Raw genomic sequence first — 24594 nt, forward strand, 5'->3', positions numbered from 1 at the left:
CACATAAAACAAACCAGGAGCACTTAGACTCCTCTGTTTGACCCAGTCCTCTGCTCTGGTCATAAATCAGGAATATTCAACATAGGGCTTGTTTAAATCTGTTCAAACATGAGGAGACTCTCATTTACACAGTTAGATTTTCTCATTTCCTTCTGTCTGGGATTTGGTCCCCTTCTCGCTTTTCTGGCATTGAGGCTCCAGAGCACAACTTCATCACAGACATCCATTAAAGCAGAGTAAACCTCCTACTGTTTCTCTGCTGCAAGCCTGCGTTCACTGGCATTATTCAAGTGCTTATTCAAGTCCCCAACCCCAACCCCAACCCCCACACTCTCTCTCTCTCTAGCTCTCTCTCTCTCTCTCTCTCTCTCTCTCTCTCTTTTACATTTTGGATTCTTACAGGAAGGAATGAGTACTATAGAACAGCTTGAAATACAATTGCACTAATTTGCCAACTTTTGCATTATATATATATATATATAATTTATTTATTTTTTAGAGGAAAAGTACAAAGAGGAATCATGAAGTATGTGAAGAGTCATGAGGTTTATCAATTCTTGTCAAAATTCTCATCCTTGTTATAAGTCAAATTATATTTCTCTCTCTTTCTCTCTCTCTCTCTCTCTCTCTCTCTCTCTCTCTCTCTCTCTCTCTCTCACTCACTCTCTCTCTCTGTGCCTCCTTCCCCCTATTAAAATGACCCTAAGTGATGAATAAAGCTGTTCATTAAATCATCTGCGCCAAATTTAATTTTACAACGTTGTAACCCTGTTCCAGGCTTGTGCCGTATGCTTGTGGTGTGTGAGCAGCGTGTGTATGTGTGTGAGCTGGAGGTTTGTGGCAAGCTGAGCTGGGTAGGGCCGGCTATGTTTGGACTGGGGTCCTGTGGGGGAGAAAGGCTCAGAGGCGAGGCAGTCAGGGAAAAGAGGAAATCACAATCAGGTCTCTCTCTCTCTCTCTCTCTCTCTCTTTCTCCCCCTCTGTCCAGTGTAAAGGACACACGCTCACACATTAGGCTCTTTGTCTAGCTCACCTCTCTTTTCTTGTCATTTGTGTTTCCCTAAAATATCCACATTTAATAAATGTGATAATTAAATGATGCCACAGAAGACTACTTTTGGTTCCCTTTTTCATGGAGGGTTAATTAAGAAATTAGATGTTTAATGTAGAACTTTTTTTTAAAGAAGGTGCTATACAGGGTTCTCAAAGCAATATAATAGAAGAAGCACATGTTTTGAAAAAGAGAGATGGGAGTGTGAGGAACCTTTGAAAAGTTTTAAAGAACCCTCACATAATCTGTTCCAAGAAAGAGACTGGAACAGATTTCAGACAGTGTGAAGGTTCTTAACACTTTTTTAAAAGGTTTCTCTCATGCATACATCTCGTTTTCACAAAGGGTTCCCTAAAGAACCATCCATAAAAAGATTTTAGGCTTTCGAAAGTGGTTCGTCTCAAGAACCCTTGATTATCACCAGTGTATTTTCATACCTGTGACATTTGCTTTTCTCATTTTTCAGCCTGGAAACTGCTATCTTCTATCACAGGCTAATCTTTGTGCACTGTAATGTTTTAGGAAGTGTAGTCCCAGCTGTTTTCCCAGCATGCACTTGGGCTTTATCCCTTAAGGCCCCCATCACGCTGAGCGGCCAGGCTGTGGTCTGCTCTGGGACGGGACTCAGTGGCACTCACATGCACAGGATGTTTCCTCTGCCACAATGCCACAAGACATGGCGGCCCAGAGAAACGTTGAACGTCATGTCATCAACATCTGAGGAGTCTGCCATTAGCATCCTGAGAACTGAAGAACGCTAGAACCGCTCATCATTGCTCCTGGTATTAACTGTACACTGCAGTGAGGCTTACCCATGTTCAAGTTCTTCGACGAGATAGGAATACCCTGCGTAATCCAAGCACAATATTCTTCTGAATGATGCCCATTGTTTCCTGGACGAGAGTTTAATCGCTGTGTATTTTCCACAGATCACTGATGTTTATTAGACAGAGCTTAGGATAGTTGGGAAAACTGAGAAGAATCGATGCAGATTGAGTGAAGGGAGAGGAGAAAGAGAGAAGCGGGTTTAGCAGTTTGGCTTCAGATAGCTGTAGTCCTCTGTTAATACAGACAAACGAGTTCTGTGAATGATTGTGTGTGTATGAGTGTGTAGCGGGAGCAGGGGAGCCATGATGAGCACCGGCTGCTGTTTGTTTACAGAAGGGAGATTCCAGGAATGTGGACAGACTCTTTCTCTCTCACACACGCACACACCCTTTATACACACACACACACACTCTCTCTATAGTTCCCTCTCACTTCTCTCTCTCCCACCCACCCACACACACTGCATAACCCTCCACGCACACAATCACACAGGAATCTCCGTCTCTTTAATAGCAGCAATCTGGGCTTTAAAGCTTTGAGGAAACTGACCACATGATGAAAACCATCCAGACGTGCAGATAGAGTAAAGTGAAGATAAAGGGTGCAGAAAAGGCACAGAGGATAGGAAAATAAATACATCAATAAATCTCACAGAAATAATAGATCCTCCGAACATTTAATTAGCCAGCCTGAGTTGTTATGCCAACAGACTTTGCTTTACTCTGGCTGACAAATTGCAGACAGAATGATGAGGCCACACTGCGCGCACTACCAAAATCAACACGTCAGTTTGGCTTGGCCACCTCCAGCTCCCGTAGATTCAAATTTGAAAGGCATGTAAGAGGCACCTTTGATGCTGAAAGCAATGAACCCAAACATATTTCTTTCTTTCTTTTTTTTTTTTTTTTGTTTCCGCTGAACAACTCGAAACTGGATCCAGATGGACGTACTCAAGCCGCCTGCTGAATAGGAGCCAGATCTGCTAACATTAGGCAGTTAGCAAATTCACTCTTCTCCTGCTCTCAAGCTTCCAGACTCAACCTCGGAGGATAGATTAACAGGAAAGGCTGTGCTCTTCCCCCCGGGGGAGTATGAGTAGGCATATGCACATTATTATTGTGCTTAGTGGCTGAAATGATACTACAGCCTCAAATGTTCCAGTGAACGCTAAAAGGGGAATCAAACTGATTTTTTTTTTTTGTGGAACATTTCTGCATAATTTAGTGGTCGAGATGTAAAATGAAGTCATTCAGAGTGGTTTGATGGGACTTGCAGAGAAACTTACCAATGTGACTATCTTAACAGTGGGAGTGATTGGAACCAGAAGCTGTGATGTCTGCAGTGCAAATATAGCCATTGTGTTTACAACCCAAAACCACCAGCGAGCCTTTATATGTCATTTGAGTAAAAAAAAAACACCATGTTGATGAAGTGAAAGAAGTGGCAAATCTATAACACTAAGGCTCCTTTCAGAGGCATTAAAGTTTTTCAGATGTCTGACTCCTACAACACCATCACTGTGAAAAGATTTGACATGGTTACTGTAGAATGGATCACTGAACCACAGTAAAACATCTCAGCCATTGAATCTAGACTCTACTGAATCTAGTCAGTGGAAGCCCCCTTTTAAGGCCTGGTGAAACTGAACAGTGAAGCTTATGTTTAATGATTAGGTATGTAGGTTAGGTTTACCCATCTCACAAGGGATAGTCTGCTCTGGGCATCTACACAGGCTCTCCTGAGGTTGGAAAAACAGAAGAATGGGTCATTTTCTTTACATACCAATGCATGGAGTGTGATTATTCCTCCACATGGCGCTTGGGAGAAGAGGAAAGAGACCTACTGTTCCATGGCACAGGAAATGCCTTCCCTGAACCAACCTTCTGAACACCGCGTAGCTTCAGCTCCTCCTCTGACTCATAAATAAGCAATCTGGGAACAAAATCCTTACTAATCTCTTTGGATTGAATAAATACACCATGGATATGAATTTGGAAATGGCGAGCTTCATTTTTAAAGAGTACAGTAAAGTCTTTTAAGACATACCCAATTACACAAACATAGATGTTGTAGCATAAGAGTTCACTAACACATGAGAAGTAGACACATGGATTACCTGACAATAAGCCTTTAAGGCTGTGGTCTACTTCAGTCAGAAACAATAATAATAATAATAATAAAAAGGACAGTAGCAACAGCTTAAACTGCAGGACCAGCCTTATGATGCCCTTAGTGTAGTAGCTTCTGTACTCCATATATGAGGATCATATATAAAACATAAAGTAGCATTTTCAAGTCAGTTATTAATGAAATATGGCTGTATGCAAAAGTTTGGGCACCCCTGGTCATATTACACGAAGTGTTGATTTCTTTGAGTTAAAATAAGTTACACATCTTTTGAAGAGAAGATGCGACATTTGATGATTAAAGATGTACATCTGCATATATATATATATATATATATATATATATATATATATATATATATATATATATATATGAATATATGGATGGTAAATTCTAATAAATCTAATAAATATAGAAACTGTCCTCTTACTGTGACAGAACAAATGGCCTGTTTAGTTTGGGAGGATATGTTACTCCTTCACACTAATTTCATCAACTTGTAACTTGAACAGAGGTACCCAGACTTTTGCATGCGACCTGCATACAACTGCACAGCTCTGTCATGCAGTACTTGGTCCATCTGTGCCCAGGAAAAGTCTTCCAGAGCTGATCATGGACAGTGTTTCGGTAGCCACTCACTGTTTGAGTCAGTCTTTCACAGAAGGCTCCGCTGCTTTCAAGTCTAACGTCGCTCAGACGTCCCAGAGGAGCAGCTGAGCCTGTGAGAAAGACTGGAGGCTAGAGATTGAGGTATTCGTGCTTGAGTCTGCTCAGCCTCGTACCGTGGCTGCGGACGATGAGCGAGATGAGCTCGTGCTTGTCCTTGAGTCCCGAGGAGATGAGCAGGGTGTCCTGCAGGGTCTGCCTCACGCTGTGCACCGGACCCACGAAGTTCTTGGCGAACTCCTGCTCCTCTCTCTGCTCGGCGGCTTCGCCCTGCTTGAACTTCACCTCCAGCTCCAGCAGCGATTTCTCCACGCCGGAGAACGCCTCGGAGATCTGGTCCAGCTCCTTCCTCAGGTACGTCCCGTACGTGTCCTCGCCGTCCAGGTCGTGGGAGATGGTCCTACCGAGGCTCTCCAGCACCCTGGCCGAGTCCTCCACTTGCTGCTTGAGGAGGATGAACTCGTGGCGCACCGCTGTGTCCCTGTCCTCTTCCTCGCCGCATGGTCTGCGGTCCAGCCACTTGAAGAGCATCTGGCATTTCTCCGGGTCCTCCGTCTCCTCGTAGTCGCCGTCCGGCACGAAGAAGTGGTGGAACGTCCCGTTGGAAATCTCCGCCTGTAGAGGACCCTCGTACATCGCGTTCGAAAGAGGGGACGCGAGCAGGGCCAGGAGAAGCGGCCAGAGGAGAGCACCCATGGTGGCCGGCGAGGGAAAAGGCACTCGAGGCTGTAGCTGCTCTCTCCCACTCGCTCTCTCTCTCTCTCTGTTAGAGGGGATGGAGCATGGGGGGAGTGGAGTAAAGTGGCAAAGCCTTCTTACACCCACTCAACTCCCAACATCCTCTGTTCACACACACACACACACACACACACACACACACACACACAATCACATTCTCCCACAGTCGCTTACAGCAGCCTTATTTACCTTACCAAGCATGGGGAATTTACAGAGTTATATTTCCAGAGCATTACACAGCATTTTTTAAATTAACTCAACTTAGTTTTAATCAAAAGTTCTCCTAACTCACATTTTCCAGTTCTGCATCTCAGGTTGATCAACAATACATATTGAGTTGAGACTCATTTGTACACATGCTGCAGTTTAAATATTTCATCATATTTCGTATTTTGTAGGACCATCTCTCACAACAGGGCGGCAAGGACCCGTATGGGACGTACCTGAGAACGGAAAGGCAAAATTACTCAGAACTGTGTTTTATGTGGTGTCATTTCACAGCTCTGCAGAAGCACTGCAGTCTATCTGCCTGCTTATTAGGTGTGAAGGTTTAAATTCCCAGTCTGGGGATGTCCTAACTCACAGATGAGGGGAGTCCTAACTCACAGATGAGGGAAGGTCTAACTCACAGATGAGGGGAGTCCTAACTCACAGATGAGGGGAGTCCTAACTCACAGATGAGGGGAGTCCTAACTCACAGATGAGGGGAGTTCTAACTCACAGATGAGGGGAGGTCTAACTCACAGATGAGGGGAGTCCTAACTCACAGATGAGGGGAGTTAACTGGAAATAAAATGCTCTTTGGACAGCAGTGATTCCTTGTGGTGTCCTTGTATGAACAACCTTGGAGTCCATTAAGTCCGTTAAGTAATCTTAACAGGACGCCCAGTCCTAGGGAACAGTCCATTTGTAGACAGTTTGTCTTGCCATTCATTGACGTACACACAGGTCTTTAGTGATGCTTTTGTATCCCTTTCCAACTTCATGCATCTTTCTAACATGTCTTCTGTGACCTTCACACTAACCAGTATTTCTTGAGATGAACAGATTCATCAGCAGCCAGGCTTTGTGTGCCTTTATTTAAGGAATAAGGAACCTGTCAAATCCACACTTCCAATATGATCCCTTTAACTAAAACACCTTTTGCCTTGAAGAAGTCATCAACACAGAGGTGCACTTGTGTTTGTGGTATAGACAAACTTGTGTTAATTGTGACGTCGATAATGATCAGACATTTTATTAGTTACAGATCAGATACCAATACTGATACCCAGGTTGTTTCAAAGATTTCGCTTACTTATAACTACTAATGTAACCCCACACAGAAGTGATAATACATTTTTTATTATTTCCGTTGTGTAACATCAAGGACTTTTACTTTTACTGCTTTTCTCTAATTCTGAAGTGTCTTGTGTCTAGAGGGAGTGTAGGGAGTGTGTAATGATCAAATCTAGAGGAAGATCCCACACATATTCTGTCCCTGTCCACATGTTGAAAGGCACTCAGAGCGCAGAAAACACCACTCAGCAAAAAAGACCTCAAAGCACTCTCTAGGAGACGCTCGCTCTGCCAGCGCCGACTTCAGTGATTACCAGATAAACGCAAAGTCAACTTTCAAACAGCTTCGCAGAAGGAGCAAATTAAACAAGCGCTTTGGGCCTGCATGACTGCTTAATCAGCACTTTGGTGCCAGAATAAACAATGAGTCAGAGAATAGATTCAGTGAAAACATTTACAAAGGTCCCTGAGAATCATTACCAATTAAACGGCAGGTGAAAGTAAAAATAAACCATAGACGCTAATGACTACAATTTTACATGGATTATTTAACCTCAGGTTCAGTCATGGTCATCGGGTCTTCCAAATTGCTCTTTGGTAAGGAGCACATTGGCTGAAGTACACAGTCTACAGGTTTGAGTCGATGGTTGTAATGAAAAATGAGAGCGCACAAAAGATACCTAGGACGAGACTAATTGCGAATAGTTAATAGCTAATGTGTCTCCCCATGTGACACGTGTCAGAAACATTCGTCCAATCATTCACTGACTCTCTCCAGACTTGAGACACCTGGAACTACAGTCAGAAGACCTATTTTGTCCATCAGACATAGTCATAGTCATAGTGTGGGCTACATTATTACTTACTAATTATTACTATCCACGATGGTTCTCCAGGACCACTCTGTCAGGACATTCCAAATATGGGACTATGTTGTTTTCGCCTGCCTGTTTGTGGTTTCTTCAGGTATTGGAGTCTTCTTTGCCGTGAAAGAGAGGAAAAAGGCCTCATCCAGGGAGTTCCTGGTCGGGGGCCGCCAGATGACCTGTGGTCCAGTGGCGCTCTCCCTGACGGCCAGTTTCATGTCAGCAGTGACTGTTATTGGAGCTCCATCAGATGTGTACCGCTTTGGGGCCTCGTATGTTATCTTTGGCATCGCCTACACATTTGTGGTCATCTTAACTGCAGAGCTCTTCCTTCCTGTGTTTTATCGCTCAGGCATTACGAGCACTTATGAGGTAAAAGCTTATGGAAAAGTTGAAAAGTTGTTTTTCCACAGAGAGATAATTGGGTGCAAGTATTAAATGGGTCATTTCTGTCCTGTTGACAGCTTTGAAAATGTATAGGCTGTCCACATTTCTGTCACAACCATACAGTGTTACACACTGGATGGATGGTATGTGGATTCCAACAGAAGTGTATGTTTGCTCTCTTACAGTATCTTGAGCTACGCTTCTGCAGACCGGTCCGCATAGCTGCCACTCTCATTTATATGGTGCAAACGGTGAGTTTAGTGAAACTGCCACGTATTTTACACGCTTAAATGAAGGTGCTTTAAATGGTTCTTTGAGTGATGCCAATTTTACTTCATAAGGAACCATGTTTGTTATAGAGAGACACAAGACAAGGCTCTAGACTATTTAAACTGGGTGTTGGGGGGGGGGGTGCAGGCTGGAGCAATAAACTATGTTGGTGGGACAATTACTTTTTACTTTATGGTGCATTGTGAACAATAAGAAACAGTACAAATATATGTTACCATTATATTGCCCACACTAACCACCCCTGTGTGAAGAACCTTTTAAAGGTATTACAAATATGGAAAAATTAGTTCTGAAAAAAGTCTTGTTCAGTATTGTTTACAGCAATGTTTATATGATGATGGAACCCATTGTCCTTAAAAAGTTTTTTATTATTTTTACCCAATTTTCTTTCCAAGCCAGTTAGCCAGTTACCCACTCAGTAGTTGTCTTCCCCTAGCACATGTAATGCTTGCAACATTGGGAAGGTCAAAGACTGACACGTCTCCTCTTACACGTGCAACCAGCCTCTTTTCAAACTGCCGTTGATACAACGTCACCGCTCGGAAAAAAGCATTGGATAGAAAGCTCTGATGCATCGGCTTGCAGACGCCTGTGTCACCCAGTATCACGCTGAAGTGATGTGGGGAGGGAGAGAGCCATCTACCTACACAGAGACAGCAAGGCCAATTGTGCACTTTCTGGCTCCAGCTGCTGATGGCAGGCAGCATGATCCAGGATTTAACCTTGGGTCACAGTGGCAGCGCCTCAGTCTGCTGGACTGCTGGAGCCATAAGTGGGTTCTAATTTCTTCTTAGGGATGGTTGGTGAATAAAGCCTATTGTTCTTTATAGAAGCAAAAGTGGTTCTTCTGTGGCATTGTTCAAAGAACCATTTCAAGCACCTTTAATTTTAAGAGTGTATGAAGTAACAGATATTTACGCTGAAATTTGAATGTGCACGGTTCATGGTTCTTACTAGCTCTGTTTTTAAAACTACACAGATTCTGTACACAGGAGTAGTGGTGTATGCTCCGGCCCTGGCTCTTAATCAGGGTGAGTTTTTTATTTAATGTTGTTAAATGGCTTTACAACACTACTGATTAACTTCTGCAGCAATTAAGCGAGGTCAAACTTCTAATGATTAATTTCTGAACGTTTTCCACCAGTGACAAAGTTTAATCTGTGGGGGTCCATCATTGCCACTGGTGTTGTCTGTACGTTCTACTGCACTTTGGTGAGTAGGTGGGGTTGACAGTTACCTTTTGTGCTGATGTAGGGACGTTTTGGGCTGTTTCTTTTATAATGATTAAACCATTATAAGTCATGTTGTCTGTGTATCTGTGTGCGTCACAGGGAGGACTAAAGGCTGTAGTGTGGTCCGACGCCTTCCAGATGGTAGTGATGGTGGTTGGTTTTCTCACTGTGCTGGTAAAGGGCTCAGACAGAAGTGGAGGCATTTCTGCAGTATGGAGGACTGCACAGGATGGAGAAAGACTAAACGTGTTTGAGTATGCCTCATCTAAAGCTTTCTGAGATGCTTTATGCATTGGATCATGCCTTATAGTGCAACCAAACTAATACACAAAGACTCTATTGGTGGTTCCACACTTTCGTCAATTTCTCATTTCTTCATTTTTTTTTCTTTTGTTGAAAAAATACTGATTTTCAAGCATTGCTGTAAGGCCAGGGTGTTAAATGGTCACTATCCAACTTCCCAGCATATCTCAATAGTTTTGGATGGAGCTTGGCATGGCATTAGACATGGTGCCAATAGGTCCATCTGCTCCACAGAGTCAATTCTATTTCCAATATGTGTGCATTTGCACATCTGTGTCAAGTTGCACAGGCTGTGTTAAGTTTCATAGGTGCTTAAAGTACTGAAAGTAGCTGAATGCATTCATTAGAATGGGTGTCCACAAACATTTGGACATATAAGATAATAAAAAAGCTGATTTTTGTGGTTTTCACATTGAATATCTCCATTAGATATTTTAGTAACAATGGAATCACAGAGTTCTTTGGTGACTTTCTGGATGAGTCATAAATACTAGCTTCATAGATATCAAGTAATACATTGAGTGATAGCTTAATAATTAAGATGCCAAAAGGATCCCTAAAGAACCTTTAAACCTTTCAAAGAACCTATAAAGATTAAACAAAACATTAAGGGTTAATACACATGGATCATTAATATGTATGTACAGTAATGACAATGTGTGTATGTTGTTTTTCAAGCTTTGACCTCAGTCCTCTGAGGCGTCACACATTCTGGACGCTCACTATAGGAGGCATGTTCACATGGCTGGGTGTCTATGGTGTAAACCAGTCCACCATTCAAAGGTGTATTTCATGCAAGACAGAGAACCATGCTCGCGGGTGAGTTCTGATCAATGTGTGTATGAGGTGATGTAGAATACCAACTAGAGTGGATGATTAAATATCCTCTCTCTCTTTTTCCCTCTTTCTTTTTCACTGTCTCTCGCCCTCAGGGCTCTGTATCTGAATTTGCTGGGCCTCTGGATGATTCTGTTCTGTGCTGTGGTCTCAGGACTCATCATGTATGCTTTCTACGCCACCTGTGACCCCTGGACAGCTGGCTATGTGTCTGCTCCTGACCAGGTTACACTCTCAATCATACACTGCATGTTATCTGGAGCTATTCATTTCCTCAGAACTGATTTTACCAGATGGTTTTACCAAATGTGTAATTGTAAACATCTTTACAGCTCATGCCATATTTTGTCCTGGATATACTGGGAAGTTTTCCAGGCCTTCCTGGACTGTTTGTGGCCTGTGCTTTCAGTGGAACCCTCAGGTACATTAGCTGGGTGATCTTTTTTTCATTAAAATTCCTCAACGCTTTTGTCATTTGTTTTGTTCTTTTCGTGACTATTATGTCTATCTCCGTTGATTATGGGTTACAATAAAGTTTTCCAGTGTGATTGCAAGTGACTATTTTAGCTGAGCCATCAGTTCCATAGCCTTCCAAATCCTGAATAGAGAAATGAATTCCTGCTATTTGCGGCTTTCAGCACAGTGGCTGCCAGTATCAATGCTCTGGCCACAGTGACGTATGAAGACTTCGTGAGCCAGTGCTGCGGAGACATTTCCAACCAAGCCGCTACCTGGATCAGCAAAGCACTGTGTAAATACAACCATTTTATCTTTCGGTCCTTTTAAAGTCCACTTCTTTCACCAGGTTCAGCTGACTGTGCATAATGTCATATATGTGACCATAGCTAAAATAAGCTGAAGTCATAAACAATTAGAGTGATGTAGAGCACCTTGTATCCTTCATCTGCTGTATGCATGGATGACTATGGATATAGCAGCACACTGAAATATGCAGGTTACAGTAAAGCAGGGCTTGCAGACCCTATGAATTGAAAAAAACCTGAGACGTCCCTGGAAAAGTAATCAAAACAGGAGACAGCTCACATGAGACTAGGACCTCAATTAGGACGGGCCTGTGTAAATATTATTCCACCAGGAGACGTCTAGCAGTCAGAAATGGACAGAAAATGTGAGCATGAATATGAGCAGCTTTGTCATAACAGCCAGGTTGTCAGAGCATGTCGCAGAATCGGATATGTGATCAGCCTGTGCTAACACCTGAAACAGCAGAGAATGGTGTAAACATGACTTCACTGTGGCACCCCATGGCTACGTACACAAGAAAGAAGAGTAGTGTTTCGAAGCAAACATATCATAGGTGCTGCTTTTAGTGAGGCCATTACAAAGTATAAGGTTACATCAACAATCGAATATCCATCTAGGACAAGGGTGAGAACTGGGGTCCACCACAGTTCACTAATTTCCCTGCTCAAACCCACCAACTAAACCTGGTAAAAAAAAAAACTGCTCACCAGTTCACTCAGGAGTGTTTAAGCAGTAAATTCACCAAAATGTGAAGAAGCCCAGCTCCCCATAACTGTAGTTCCTCCACAGTTCCTCTGATCTAAGATTCCCAACCTACACAACATATGGTAGCTAGACCCAACCAGTGGTCATGCTTTTTCAACTGACAGCTCTTATGTTTGTGTTCTGACCTGTAGGTGTGGTGTTTGGAGTGGCCTGCACCAGCATGGCAGTGGCAGCATCATACATGGGAGCGATTGTGCAGGTGAACAGTAGTGTACTGTACACGTTCTTCCAAAACAAGGACACCAGTGTTACCTGCAAAGAGCTGGAGAGTGGCTGCAGGTTATCAGTTCAATCAAGCAGAAGTCCTAGATAACATGCCTTTGTGGGGCCTGTGTGGTAAAGTCCAACTTGGAACCAGAAAGTTTTGTCCACGGGTTCCATGTTGGCCAGGGGTAAACATGGGCTGCATCTGGGTTGTACACTGCACATGGGGCCTAGATGGGACCCCTAGATGGGAGATGAAGGTGGGTTGTAGCAAAGAAGCCAGTTTTAATAACTCAACTGGGTCCTAGTAACAACAGATGTACAAACCCACTCAGAGCCCATGCCCACCTGAAACCCACCTAGCCTACATTCCACCCATTTGAGCCCCATATTAGCATGTTGGCTGGGGTATTCCTAACTGAATGTTTAAAGGAGGACTAATTGATTAAACTTGTGATGCTGCTTGGTTAGGGTGATCTTCAGCAGTCACATTGGAGTTTTAGGATTAGACTGGACACTCCTGTTCCATTAAATAAATAAAAAAATAAAAGCCCAAAGGCTTAATTTACTGTATTCAAGGCTGTATTTACCATCTGTCCCTCTGACTGTGCTCGGTGCGATGGCTGGTTGTTTCTTCTCTGCTCCAGGCTGCTCTTAGCATTCACGGCATGTGTGGAGGGCCCATGCTCGGCGTGTTCTCCCTAGGAATCCTTTTCCCCTTCACAAACTCTAAGGTCAGTTCAAATCCACAGTGCCAATCCCTGACAAACACACTCAGCATATTAAACAAATCTATGACAGCTGTCAAGCAAAAACCCTTTTATCTCCATTTTTGCTGTTTTCACTTTAATAAGTGATAATAAGAATCTGGCAGTTGTTTTTTTATATTGCATTCATTTTACAATGAATGGACCAGTAAAAATGCTCCAAAATGAACAGAAATATTTTTGCATTTACATCTATTGAAATATAAGAAGGTTTTCCCTCTCCCATAAAGTTACAAAGTTGGAAACACAAGGTTTTTGCCCGACAGCAACAATATGTAAGGTTGACCTAAACACAACCTTTAGGGGTATAAATATTTGACCGCACAATAATTTGATCACTTTTATGTAAGAAATGCTTCAATGCATCATGAAATCTCTATATTAGACTATATTTTCATAGTCGTGGAAAACAGGGATTAAATTTGATCTTAATCAGTTCTAACATATTTAAACCAATACAGCAACTTTTAGATTGATGTTGTTGATGATTATGATGAATTTTTACATCCCTTATATAAATATTTACCATACCGCTTTTCTTATTTACTGTCCACTTACACTGACATGCTTCATAAGGGTCAATTGTGTTTATAACATCTCAATTGTAGCATGCTGTGCTCTGTGTGGTCCATGCTTAGGGGGCTATAGGAGGTCTGCTTCTGGGCATTACTCTGTCCTTCTGGGCAGCGGTGGGAGCCTTCATTTACCCTGTCTCCCCTAGCTACACAAACCCCCTGTTTCTGAGCACTGCGAACTGTACTCTACTGAACAGCACTGCTGCTGCGGTCACACAGACTCCTCTGCTAATGAGCACATCTGCCAACTCAGACAGGTACTGTAGCCTTTTGTCCCTATTGTAAAAAACAAAACAAAAAAAACAACAAACAGCAACTTTATAGGAGAAAGAAAAACTGTTCTTAACTTCTTGTTGCTGTCCAAAGAAAACTAAAGTGACAACTTCAGAGGAGAACTCTCGTAAAGAAGAAAACTGTTGAATAGGGCTTGGCGATATGGTAAAAACTATATCATATTTAAAAAGTTTTCCTTTTTAAATTCCCGATACACAATATTTATCATAATCACAGACTAAATACATCAGCAGCGGCAGATTCTTAAAAACTACTGTTCAGATACTCTCCCGTACTGAATACAGTGATTTATATTCAACATCTGCTGATTAGTGTTTATTAAGCACTAATAGTAAGTGCTTAGCATATTGTTAACACAATAACAACATTTTTCACAATACTATAAAATATCGTCATATTGCCCAGCTCTGCTCTTAAAGGAGCCAAAAAATGGGAAACTGTATTTACCTTTTATAGTTGAATAATGAGAGTTTAGTACTCATATCAAGAACCTTAAACACTGTTTTGTACTCCTGTAAAAGGGGCCAATTCCAAAACCTCAAAAAAAAAAGTTAAAAGTTGAGAGGCTAAAAGAGCTAAAAGCTGATGCTATCTGACCAGGTGCAGACACGCCACTGCATGCAACAGCCGGGGAAAAGTCTTGAAGGTCAAGAATGACAGCTAGGGATAGAGCCATGTGTGTATCGTGGGGAAGTCGGTACATGCTAGCCAGATGCTAGGCTAAAAGTTAACCCTACTATAATCTTTTCAGCGACCTCACCACACATTGCACTGCAGAGGACTAAGGGAGGACAGCAACACTACCCGATAAAACTCTGGAGTAATTTCAAGAAGTTCTTGTTACAGTGTTAAAAGCAAGGCTAGGCTAGACTATGCTCAGAGGACCCGGAGAGGACAGCAACAATACCTGAATTGGGAATAATTACAAGAAGCTCTTGTTACGGTGTTAAAAGCTAGGCTAGGTTAGGCTGTTTCTTCAATAAGCCCACTATAGAAGGAAACAGTGTGTTTTATTCTAAGGCATAAATAACAAGGTTGTAAATAGGCTTGTAAAACAAAGCATGAGCAATTTCTGTCCCAACAAATGTCACAAACTTCATTAGAGAATGTGGACTATTTCACTTGATCCAGTCATCATGAAATGTTCACACAAGGAAAAGAGCAACTGGTGTGTTCAAATGATGCAGAAAAATAAAAATCAGAAGTATTAGTGTATATGTTAACAAATGCTCATGACTACCCAGTTTTACCAACATCGACATACAGCGATATCCAACAAGCGATAGAAGAAATGTGCTACACAGTGGATCTTATTGATTCAGTTCATTAAGCTCTATGTTCCCTATGATGAATTAAAAAAAGCTTATCTCTGCTCTCCAATATCACATCCAGGTCTGTTCTGGCTGAGTCTTGGTACTCCATGTCCTATCTGTACTACAGCACAGTGGGCTTTCTAGCCACAGTCATAGGAGGCTTGCTAATCACACTGCTAACAGGTAAGATGAGATACTAGCTACAACATACATAGATAAATCCCTATTATAAGGCACAGAGAAAATGCTTATATAAGCTCAATCTGATACGGTGTAAATTAAGAACTTGTCATTTTCAGCACACATGACATCAGATACTGCAATATTACTATATATACTCACTATCTCTATATATCATGGATTATGTTTCCACCGTTGTAATGACACTGTGCACCACTGTTTACTGGATAGGCCTGTTGTATTTGTTTTCAGGCCCTTCTAAGCCGCAGGAGGTGAAGCCGTGGCTGATTCGGCCAGTGTGTAACCTGTTCTGCTTTTGCTCGGAGAAATATAGGCGCTTGTGCTGGTGTGGGGTGAACCATGCAGAGGAGAAAATGGTGAGACCACTGATGTACACAGTTTGAAAAGAATAGAGTGGGAGTGTATAGATTCTGACAAAACAAACCTCTAAACTATTTCAATGCTCATCCCAACAGGATCTGGGTATGGATATGAATTTTGGAACAGCATGGGAGAATCACCCAGATCAAGACAAAATCATAAAGACTGGGAAAAATGGGAAAAAGCAGAGTTATGACTTGCAGGAGGCTTACACCAATACAGCCTTCGTCCCAGACACAATCGGACAGGTTATGTCAAAACCTTAACTAGTGGATGAAAATTCAATAATTTAACCCTTGTTTTGTTCTTAAGGGTCAAAAATTACCCACCACTATGTTTAATAGCAGAGAAAACTCACTAAATGGTCTTTTTTACAACTTGAAATTTAAGTTGACTTTTCATACAGTAACCTCAACATTGGAAAATGTGAAACATCAACTTGTTTTCGGGTCATTTTTGATAACTGAAAGGGGGGTTAAACAGAAGGTTAAGACTACACAAGGGTTAAGCCAATCTACCCTATTTTACCATTCTCCCAAGCATAAGCGATTAGCCACATGTTTTTAGTATCCAGTTTGTTTATGAGGTGAGTATAATCGAATATAATTATGATCTAACAAATTACAATGTCATAGCAAAAGTTTGTCACTCTAAATTAATTCTGTAAATGGGAAAAAACTGGTGCAGTTTTTCTGTTATTCCCTTAACTAGTAAGAAATATGAGCCAAAGTAACTGGAAACCAAAAACCACTCCAACCACTTCAGTTAAAAGATACAATCAATGATTTATTACAGAAAAGAGTGATATCCAAATTTATGTTACAGACCTTTTTGTACAATTTTATTCTCATACTTTTTTTTTTTTTACATGTAAACAGGGATGGTGTAAACAAATTGTTGATATCATTTATGTCACGCTAGTATAGAGTACAAATCAGAATGTGCTGTTTTATTCTACTGAAACATTCTACACTGTTCAAACTGGGCTCTCAGCTGGACTCTCCCGAGCGTGTACTCGGTTTCTGCGTTCAGAGGTCAGAGGGCTGGTATTTGTCTAATCCTATAAATTTCAGCCCGGTGAGCGAGTACATATTGCCCCTTTCACACATTTCCCATTACATCATTGCAATGTTGCATATCACAATCTTGCATATTAATAAAGTCTCCCCAAACCTACGTTCAGCCTTAACACTTTCTCTAACCCATATCAAATATCACACCATACCCATTGCTTTTTATATTAAACCTGATTTGAAAAGAACTGAATGTTCAGTCTTGTGTGCTAGACTGAAGCATTTGGTTTCAATAACAAGTGCTTCTGTTCTTAATGATTAAACACATCTGAAGTATTGATCATATCACTATGGCATATTGCATGCTTTACTCACTGCATCATCATTTTTAGTTGTTGTTGTCTGAGTGTGCTTTTGCCAGGCATATTCACTACAGACATTGTGTATACAGCAAACAGTGTTGTCACCAGATATTGAAGAATGACATTCACTCATCACACAGCCTTGATAAACAGATGAAAAAACAATAACAAGGCTGTTTACAATTAATAACTCAGAACAAGTAGGCCAATTGATCTATCCATGCTCCAATCACCACTGGACAAGCTTTTCTTTTTTAGACAAGCTTTATAAAACACTGGCAAAATTAATTTCAGTATAATGGGGAAGTGTATACCATGGACATTTAGAGCATTATTCTTTTCAAATCATATTTATTTTGTATGTGTGTAATTTGACACACAGTTAAGATAGATTTGCTATAGCTTCCTGTTGTAAACCTCTGTAATCAAGCTAACAGTAGATTGCAAACCTTTAATCTGTAAATTCTGTAAATTAAACGTTTAGTATGTACATTTTCTTGTGGGAATTTCATACTTAAAATAAAATAGACGAGTAATAATAGTTGAGTTTTTATTTTGTGGGAACTGAATTATTACTAAAATATTAGTAATAAAAGTAACATTGTCACTATTGCTTAAAATTGTATATAATCTAATCTAATTATTTTGCTGTTGATTTTTACTTTTTGACATAATTAGAATTCAATTTTTTGAATATAAAAGCATAATGAATGGATCAATAGAATTTTTTTTTACAATCTGTTTACACTGACTTCTATTGAAAGTTAAGAAAGTTTTTTCCTTCTTCTTTAAAATTGCAATTTTGAATATTGTTTATGCAACACCCACAATAAAATGCTTATGTTCCAATTTTAATACGACTTCAATACAATTTTTACTTGTTCTATGTACATTCTTAACAACCAGTAGAGTAGCATTTTAAACTGAAAACTCATCCATATGTAGTGACTCTGAACCTCAACCTAATATGATGGGTTGGAACATGGACAGCTCAAATCCAGTGTGAGATTAGATATACTGAGTGAACGTAAATGACACTTGCTCACTGATCACAGATCAGTTTTTCTCAGCACTAAGCTTATGAGGGCCATGCAGACTCCACAGTAAAAGTGCACCAATACACACGTGTGTTTCTCAAGGAACTTCAGATGGACACAGCTGTCATGGCTGAGATCATGCATAGATTGCCAGTATAACCACACACATCATGGCGAGAGATTAGCATGTTACAAATCACCCATGTACATTTTAGCCAAAGGTAGGAGAAGCCTTTTGCCCCCTGAAATACTCCCTGCAGGACCACCAGGCCTGGAATTGCATTACTAAGTGTTGCAAAGCATAAGAAAAACAAAAGTATTTATAAAGTAAAGAATAAATGTATGTTAAATATATGATAAAGATAATATTTACAGTTTTTGTTGCAATTTTGCCTTAACTGGAAATAAAAGCAATGGTTTCACATCTTAAACGTTCACGGCAGAAAAGATTCTTATGCTATATTGTGCTGCGGACCCAAACCAGGTTAGTATCTCACTGTATTGTGTTGTGTTGTTGAGGTACAGGGAAACAAGCCATGCTTTTTAAAGTGCTTCTTCCTCTTGGTGATGTACTAGTTTGCATTAATATCCATGCAGTAGAAAGTGCAAAAATATGTAGGTTAGAAAGCAGGTTTAGGCCTAATTATGAGCTAAGAAAATATGATATTGAGTCGTTATCGCCTGCAAACACTGACATGGGCCTGAGGAGAGCAGATACATTGCCTTGGGTTGTGGTAAAGAGGACTGAGAAGCATGCTAGCAGCATTCAGTTCATTAGCTCTGCAAAAGACACACTCTCCCACTCTCCCACACACACACACAGACATACACAGAGCATGTGTAAAAACAATATGTACAAATTAGAAACTGAAAAGAAAGCACAGACATAAAATAAATAATTAAACCCAACAGCAGACTAACTCATAACTCATAATATAAGAAACCAGAAACCAGATAACACCAAATAAAACCCCCAAAATTGACATTTTGACTTCCCTCTAGTGACCTTCTGCTGTACATCTGCCTACAATTAGCCTACATCTATGCACCACCATGGGCCAGAAGTGAGGGATGATTATAGTGTACACTTCTGTGAATGTCCTGTTGAAAGTGCCTATCATGTTGAAAACTATAAAACTTTTGTAGGCATGGGTGCGTGGATCATGCCCAACTGCAGGCACACATAACATATAGGAAACTGATCTGAATCACTATTCAACACATTCACAACTGCACTTCAACACTGTCTTGTTCAAACCACATAGAATATAAGCCAGGCATCTGGGCAATGACATGATCTTTTCACAAAGAGACAAAAAAAAAAAAAAAGAATAAAAAAACAATAAATAATTTCCGATAAGTCTATAAAAGATTGGAAAATGAAAAGTACCATCATCTGCATGTTTTGTTAATGTGATATACAGTATGTTATATATATATCGATTGCTGTCTTTTTGCATAAACAATGTCTCTTTTTGTTGGTAGTCACATTGCCATAATAGTCTGCAGTGGTTTGTAAAGAAAAGTGTGTGTGTGTGAGATGCTGGCGAGTGGTCAGAGGTGAGAGGGAGCCAGAGTCAATGTCAGAGCATTCAGAGGACTATAAAACACCACGTAGCCACAGAGGCAAACTGTATTAAAGTGAGAGATTCAGACAGAGTCCAGATGAAAGTGGGACATTAGCTGCCACAGAGAAAGAGAGAGAGAGAGAGAGAGAGAGAGAGAGGATGGAAAAGTATAGAAAAACAGAGAACAACAGAATGAGAAATAATACAAAAACAAGAAAGATTGATAAAGCAAGAAAGTAAAAAATGCAAAAGAAAGTAAAAGTGAGAGAAAAAAAAAAAAAAAAAAGAGAAAAAAAAAAGGGATTTAGCATGAGGCAAAGACAAAAGGAGAGCAAAAGAAAGAGAGAGCAAGAGAGATAAAGAAAAGGTGAGAGACAAGGAGAAAAAGAGATAAAAGAGAAAGAAGAGACGGAGCGAGTGAGAGACAAGAGCAAATATATGGATACGAGTCAGAGAGAGATAGAGATTAAGAAAGAGAGTTAGAGACAAGACAAAAAGACAGAGAGACAAAGGAGGCAGATGGACAGCGACACAGAGTGAAAGAGAGAGAAAGAGACAGAGAGAGAGAGAGAGAGAGAGAGAGAGAGAGAAATGTGGGGTGGTATGAAGAGTGACGAAGGGGGTGAAAATCGAGGTAGAACCCCAAAGTCCTCCGTCTGCATAGTAAACAATACAATTGCACGGGCGTCCTGTTCCCTTTTGAAAACTACACCGCAGTAGAGAAGCAAGCAAAGCCGGAAAAGGCCGGGTCAGGAAAAAACAGGTGTGGACAGGAGACGGTCAAACTGCCGGGATCCAAGCCAGAGCACTCACATTCAGCTAGAAAAACTCAGCGGGTGGCCAGAGGGAGCAGAGAGCATGATGGGAGGGCCTCAGGCAAGAGTCATGTGACTCGGGGAGGACCCTTTTTGGTGCAGAGCAGAATCGCCCACTCCGGGAGGGGTGGAGCCTGTCCAATCTTTATTCATCAGCGGTGAAAACCAGGAGTGGGCAGCACATAATTCAATAAAGCTAGCCACCCAAAGCGGCAGGATGGACATGCAAATGTGCGTGTATACTATGCAAATATGCTGCTTTTGTGTTTTGTGTTTCCTGCATGGTCGTCCACCGAAGGTCCATGTAGGCGTCTTAACGCATGTGTGTGTGCTCTCACATGACTGTATGTCTTAGTGTGTGTGTGTATGATATGTCAGTCTGATATGTCAGACATAGCTAAGGCCACTCATGGTGATAACGCTTGCCGTTTTTCTTCCTCTCCTTCTGCAGGTGCTCCAGCTCGGCTTCATACATCATCTCCTGCATCAGGTACTTCTCCCTGCGCATGCGCTCGCACAGGTCTTTAGGCATGTCTGGGATCAGGTGAGCAATGAAGGTCTTAATGCCAAACACCAGGTGCTAGAGACAGGAAGAACAGCACATTTATATAAAGTAAAAATAAAAAAAAAACATTACTGTGGTCGTAATGAAAGAACGAGATCAAAAAGTATTGGGACACCAGCTCAAAGTTATTGTTTCTTCCGAAATGAAGGGAATTAAAAACAGTTTATCCTGCTTTTGTTAAATTTAATTTTGGCACTATTCTCAGGCAATCTTGCATGCAAGGCATCTGAACATTTGTGATATTGTAAAGTACCCAAATGACAGGTGGTAATGACATTCAGACTGTTGTGGAGAGTCACTCTGTAAATCACTCACCTCAAAGACGATGATGAAGGCCAGTCGGGCAGCAAGTACGTGCCAGAACTGCAGGGTGAACTCATAGGGCTCTGAGCTCCATGGGGGTGCTCTGTAGTCACGATATCTGTAAGGTGCAGGGCATTCAGATCCAACTAATGCACTCAGAACTATTTCAATACTTTGAACTTTTATATATATGTACCTGCAGTAACGCGTCTGATATTGACTTTCATTCCTTGGCTCACCCATATCAAATACAGAAAGGCTACTGTTCATATATCCTCTCAGGCATCTGTAGACACAGAATAACAAAAACAGAAACACAGATAGTGCATTAAAGCTGACATATGAGACCCCTCTTAAAGAAGTTAACACAATTTCAATGAAATGCTTTGGTTCAAGGATCAAGCACCAACAGCACCTTTTTGCCTGTGTCTAGACGGTTCAGTTCAAAAGAACCTGTTTCCATTAAATGACCATGAGCAAGGGTTGGGCGGAATCCACTTTTTTCACACTGTTATCCTGTGTCAGAGTATTACAGCAGTTTCCTGTATTACTGGGGGCGGGGGCAGGGGCTGCACAAATAACGCAAATGGTTTTACATTTATGTGACTCCTGTACCACCTTAACCTGCCTTTTTTCTCCATGGTTTTAGGCCTGCAGCCCACTCACTAATCCCTTGCTGCTACAGCTCCAGTGATTATCAGACAGCTCAGTTCAGCTGACTGCTGAGCTTCCGACACAAGTGTTGAGAATTAAAACTGGTGTCTGAGAACAAAGTCGAGTGTCTGGTGTTGGGAGTAACAGAAAGGCATGTAGAGACAGGATCAGCCTTGTTTAGACATGCAGTCATCTAGCACTATCTAGCTATATTTAAAAATGTTAGCCAGCATGCTAAACACCACAGCACAGTATATGTTCCAGGTAAGTGAGGCTTAAATCACACACGTTTAGAGGATAAAGCAGCAAACCTAGGGGTGCAGAGGGAATGGCAGCCTAGGTGGTGTTTTCAGGCTAAACGAAGTCTTGAACTTTACATCTAAAGTTATTCACATTTGTCCCAGTTTGCTCTAGCTAGTTACCATTTACTTCACCTTGAGTTCACATCAAGTCTGTCTTTCGCTCTCACTCTCACTCACTGGCAAAAACACTCTTTGTGTACACTTTCTGGGTGCTGGGCAGCCGACACGCTTGGAAGAAGGCGCCGGGTCCCCAGGTTCACCGCATCAGCTAACAGACGCCTCTGTTTTCTTTCCCAGGCATTCCCCCAAAAAACTGGCAGAGTTGGTTTATTTCAGTTTGTGGGTTGGTAGGCACTTCGGATACCCAAACGTATGTGCACAAGCACTGAAAAAGTGAGTTTATTTTGGTAATATATGTCCCTTTTAAACCAAAACAATAGTAAATGGAGTTTGTGAAAACAATACCAGAGTGCTGTGCTTGGAATTCAACTCTTTGAGCTAATGTGTTTAGGCAAATACAAATGACTTCATCTGCTCCTGTTGCAACAAGCTGTGTCAATTTCACACACTAACGGCTTACAACACAAAACATCTTACAACACCAGACCACAGCATGATGTCACGCCAGCACGCCAAATTCAATTATGTCAGTGCTGTCCCCAGACTGCCCTTCTTTCAACTCTAAATTCAGTGCAATAAATCTTTCAACTTTCCTTTTGTTGAAGGAATGATCTGTTCTTGCGAAATGTATCACTTGCAAAAACACAACAACAGAGTTCCTCTCCTCCATCCTATTAGTTAAAACTCACTTTTGCTTTCCATGCAGTTACATATATAATAATTCACCTTAGGACATAGAGGTGTGTCTATGACATTTAAGGGGTTCAACAAACAAAAAGACAAAATATGCGTCTTTACTTTTCATGCCGGTAGCCCTTGTCCACACAGGGCCCGTATTTGAAGGCATACACAAAGCGAGGAATATAGTCAGAGGTGATGGCGATGACAAAGGCATTTGTAATTACAGCCACCACTCCAATGCCCTCCAGGATACCATGCCAGATACCTGCAATGAGGAGACAGAGCGGTAAAATTATGTATTATGTATTAGCTGAGATGTTTAAAAAAAAGAAAAAGAAAGCAAAAGCTGTTTCAGATTAACAAACACACACTGAGGAAAAGCTGTTTCTGATCAATAGACATACTCACACACAAAAGAAGTAAACCAAGCCATAATTGCCGCAATTACTGTCATTAATGTTCAGCATCTTAGGATGTAAACATATGCTCATTTTACAAACGGAAACTGCTGGGGAAAATGAAAAACTACTATTAATAATGATGGAAAATAAAGCTTTAGGATAAAGTAGCAGGAGAACAGGGCCCTAGATCAATCCTTAGCTGCCCAGCCAACAGACTCTCTGAGGCTGTCCACATGTCTTGCTGTGTTTTTGCTTCAAGCTCACTGAGGCAAACAGCACTGGCTTTAAGATGAGTGATTCCAGTTAAAGGAAAAGTTAGACGGAAAATCAAATGAGCATGATTTATCACTCGCCCCAGATTCAGTCGCTCAGCCAAGACATTTGATATCTGACATGTGCTTCTTTAGTTTACAACTGGAGATGCTTGGCTAACGTTGCTAGCAAACACTGGACTTAAACTGTCACCAATCTCGTCTCACTCTCAACCCGCTACAAACGCATCCAGATCTTAGTTAGTTTGGCACAGACAAATTGATGTGGTTTAGAACAGGGTATGACTTACTTACTATACAGAGATACAAAGTGGGGCATCCATTTTAAGTAATCATTCCAATTTTGGCTTAAATGTTTAAATAAGCTGTTAAATCAATAAAGTCAAGTCAAGTATTGAAGTAAAAGCATTAAGAATTGGGTGTGTTTTTTCCAAAGATGAAATTGGTGGCAGCCTAAACCTAGTGGTTGTTAACAGAACTAAAGAGATACATGTAAACATGTCTAATAACCTGTGCTGAATAGCGTTTTTGTAAAGATATACCTTTACACAAAAACACTATTTAAACACGACTAAATACTGCCATAGACATATTAAAAAAAGAAACAGACTATGCTTGATGCTCAACAGCCATTGCCTAAGAACAAAAGTTAT

General features: G+C 41.1%; 3 protein-coding genes across 5 annotated transcripts in view; 1 reads left to right on the top strand and 2 right to left on the bottom strand.

Annotated features, from left to right (window-relative positions):
• Positions 1-3865: 3865 nt before the first annotated feature.
• Positions 3866-5430, bottom strand: fibina (fin bud initiation factor a). Its single transcript, XM_072673672.1, has one exon. It carries the CDS (start codon positions 5366-5368, stop codon positions 4745-4747), a length of 624 nt encoding a protein of 207 aa, XP_072529773.1. The 5' UTR covers positions 5369-5430; the 3' UTR covers positions 3866-4744.
• A 1388-nt stretch (positions 5431-6818) lies between these two features.
• Positions 6819-17825, top strand: slc5a12 (solute carrier family 5 member 12). Of its 2 annotated transcripts, none has more exons than XM_072670529.1 (15): positions 6819-7926; positions 8127-8192; positions 9212-9263; positions 9377-9444; positions 9564-9718; positions 10446-10586; positions 10700-10829; positions 10937-11025; positions 11243-11355; positions 12266-12333; positions 12986-13072; positions 13744-13937; positions 15367-15470; positions 15720-15844; positions 15944-17825. In XM_072670529.1, exons 1-15 carry the CDS (start codon positions 7573-7575, stop codon positions 16112-16114), a joined length of 1917 nt encoding a protein of 638 aa, XP_072526630.1. In that variant the 5' UTR covers positions 6819-7572; the 3' UTR covers positions 16115-17825. The 2 variants fall into 2 exon arrangements, with proteins under 2 accessions (XP_072526630.1, XP_072526641.1); XM_072670540.1 differs by having other exon boundaries at positions 7568-7826.
• Positions 16614-24594, bottom strand: part of ano3 (anoctamin 3) — a 56627-nt gene continuing 48646 nt past the window's right edge. For both annotated transcript variants that reach the window (XM_072670496.1, XM_072670489.1), the window contains 4 exons: positions 23386-23533; positions 21708-21797; positions 21524-21629; positions 16614-21223 (listed from right to left, as the gene is read on the bottom strand). In XM_072670496.1, coding sequence (XP_072526597.1) covers positions 21041-21223; positions 21524-21629; positions 21708-21797; positions 23386-23533 — 527 coding nt within the window. In that variant the 3' untranslated portion in view covers positions 16614-21040. The remainder of the gene's footprint in view (positions 21224-21523; positions 21630-21707; positions 21798-23385; positions 23534-24594) is intronic.

The sequence above is a fragment of the Salminus brasiliensis genome, chromosome 2, assembly GCF_030463535.1.
Source record: "Salminus brasiliensis chromosome 2, fSalBra1.hap2, whole genome shotgun sequence".
In the NCBI taxonomy this organism is placed as follows: Eukaryota; Metazoa; Chordata; class Actinopteri; order Characiformes; family Bryconidae; genus Salminus; species Salminus brasiliensis.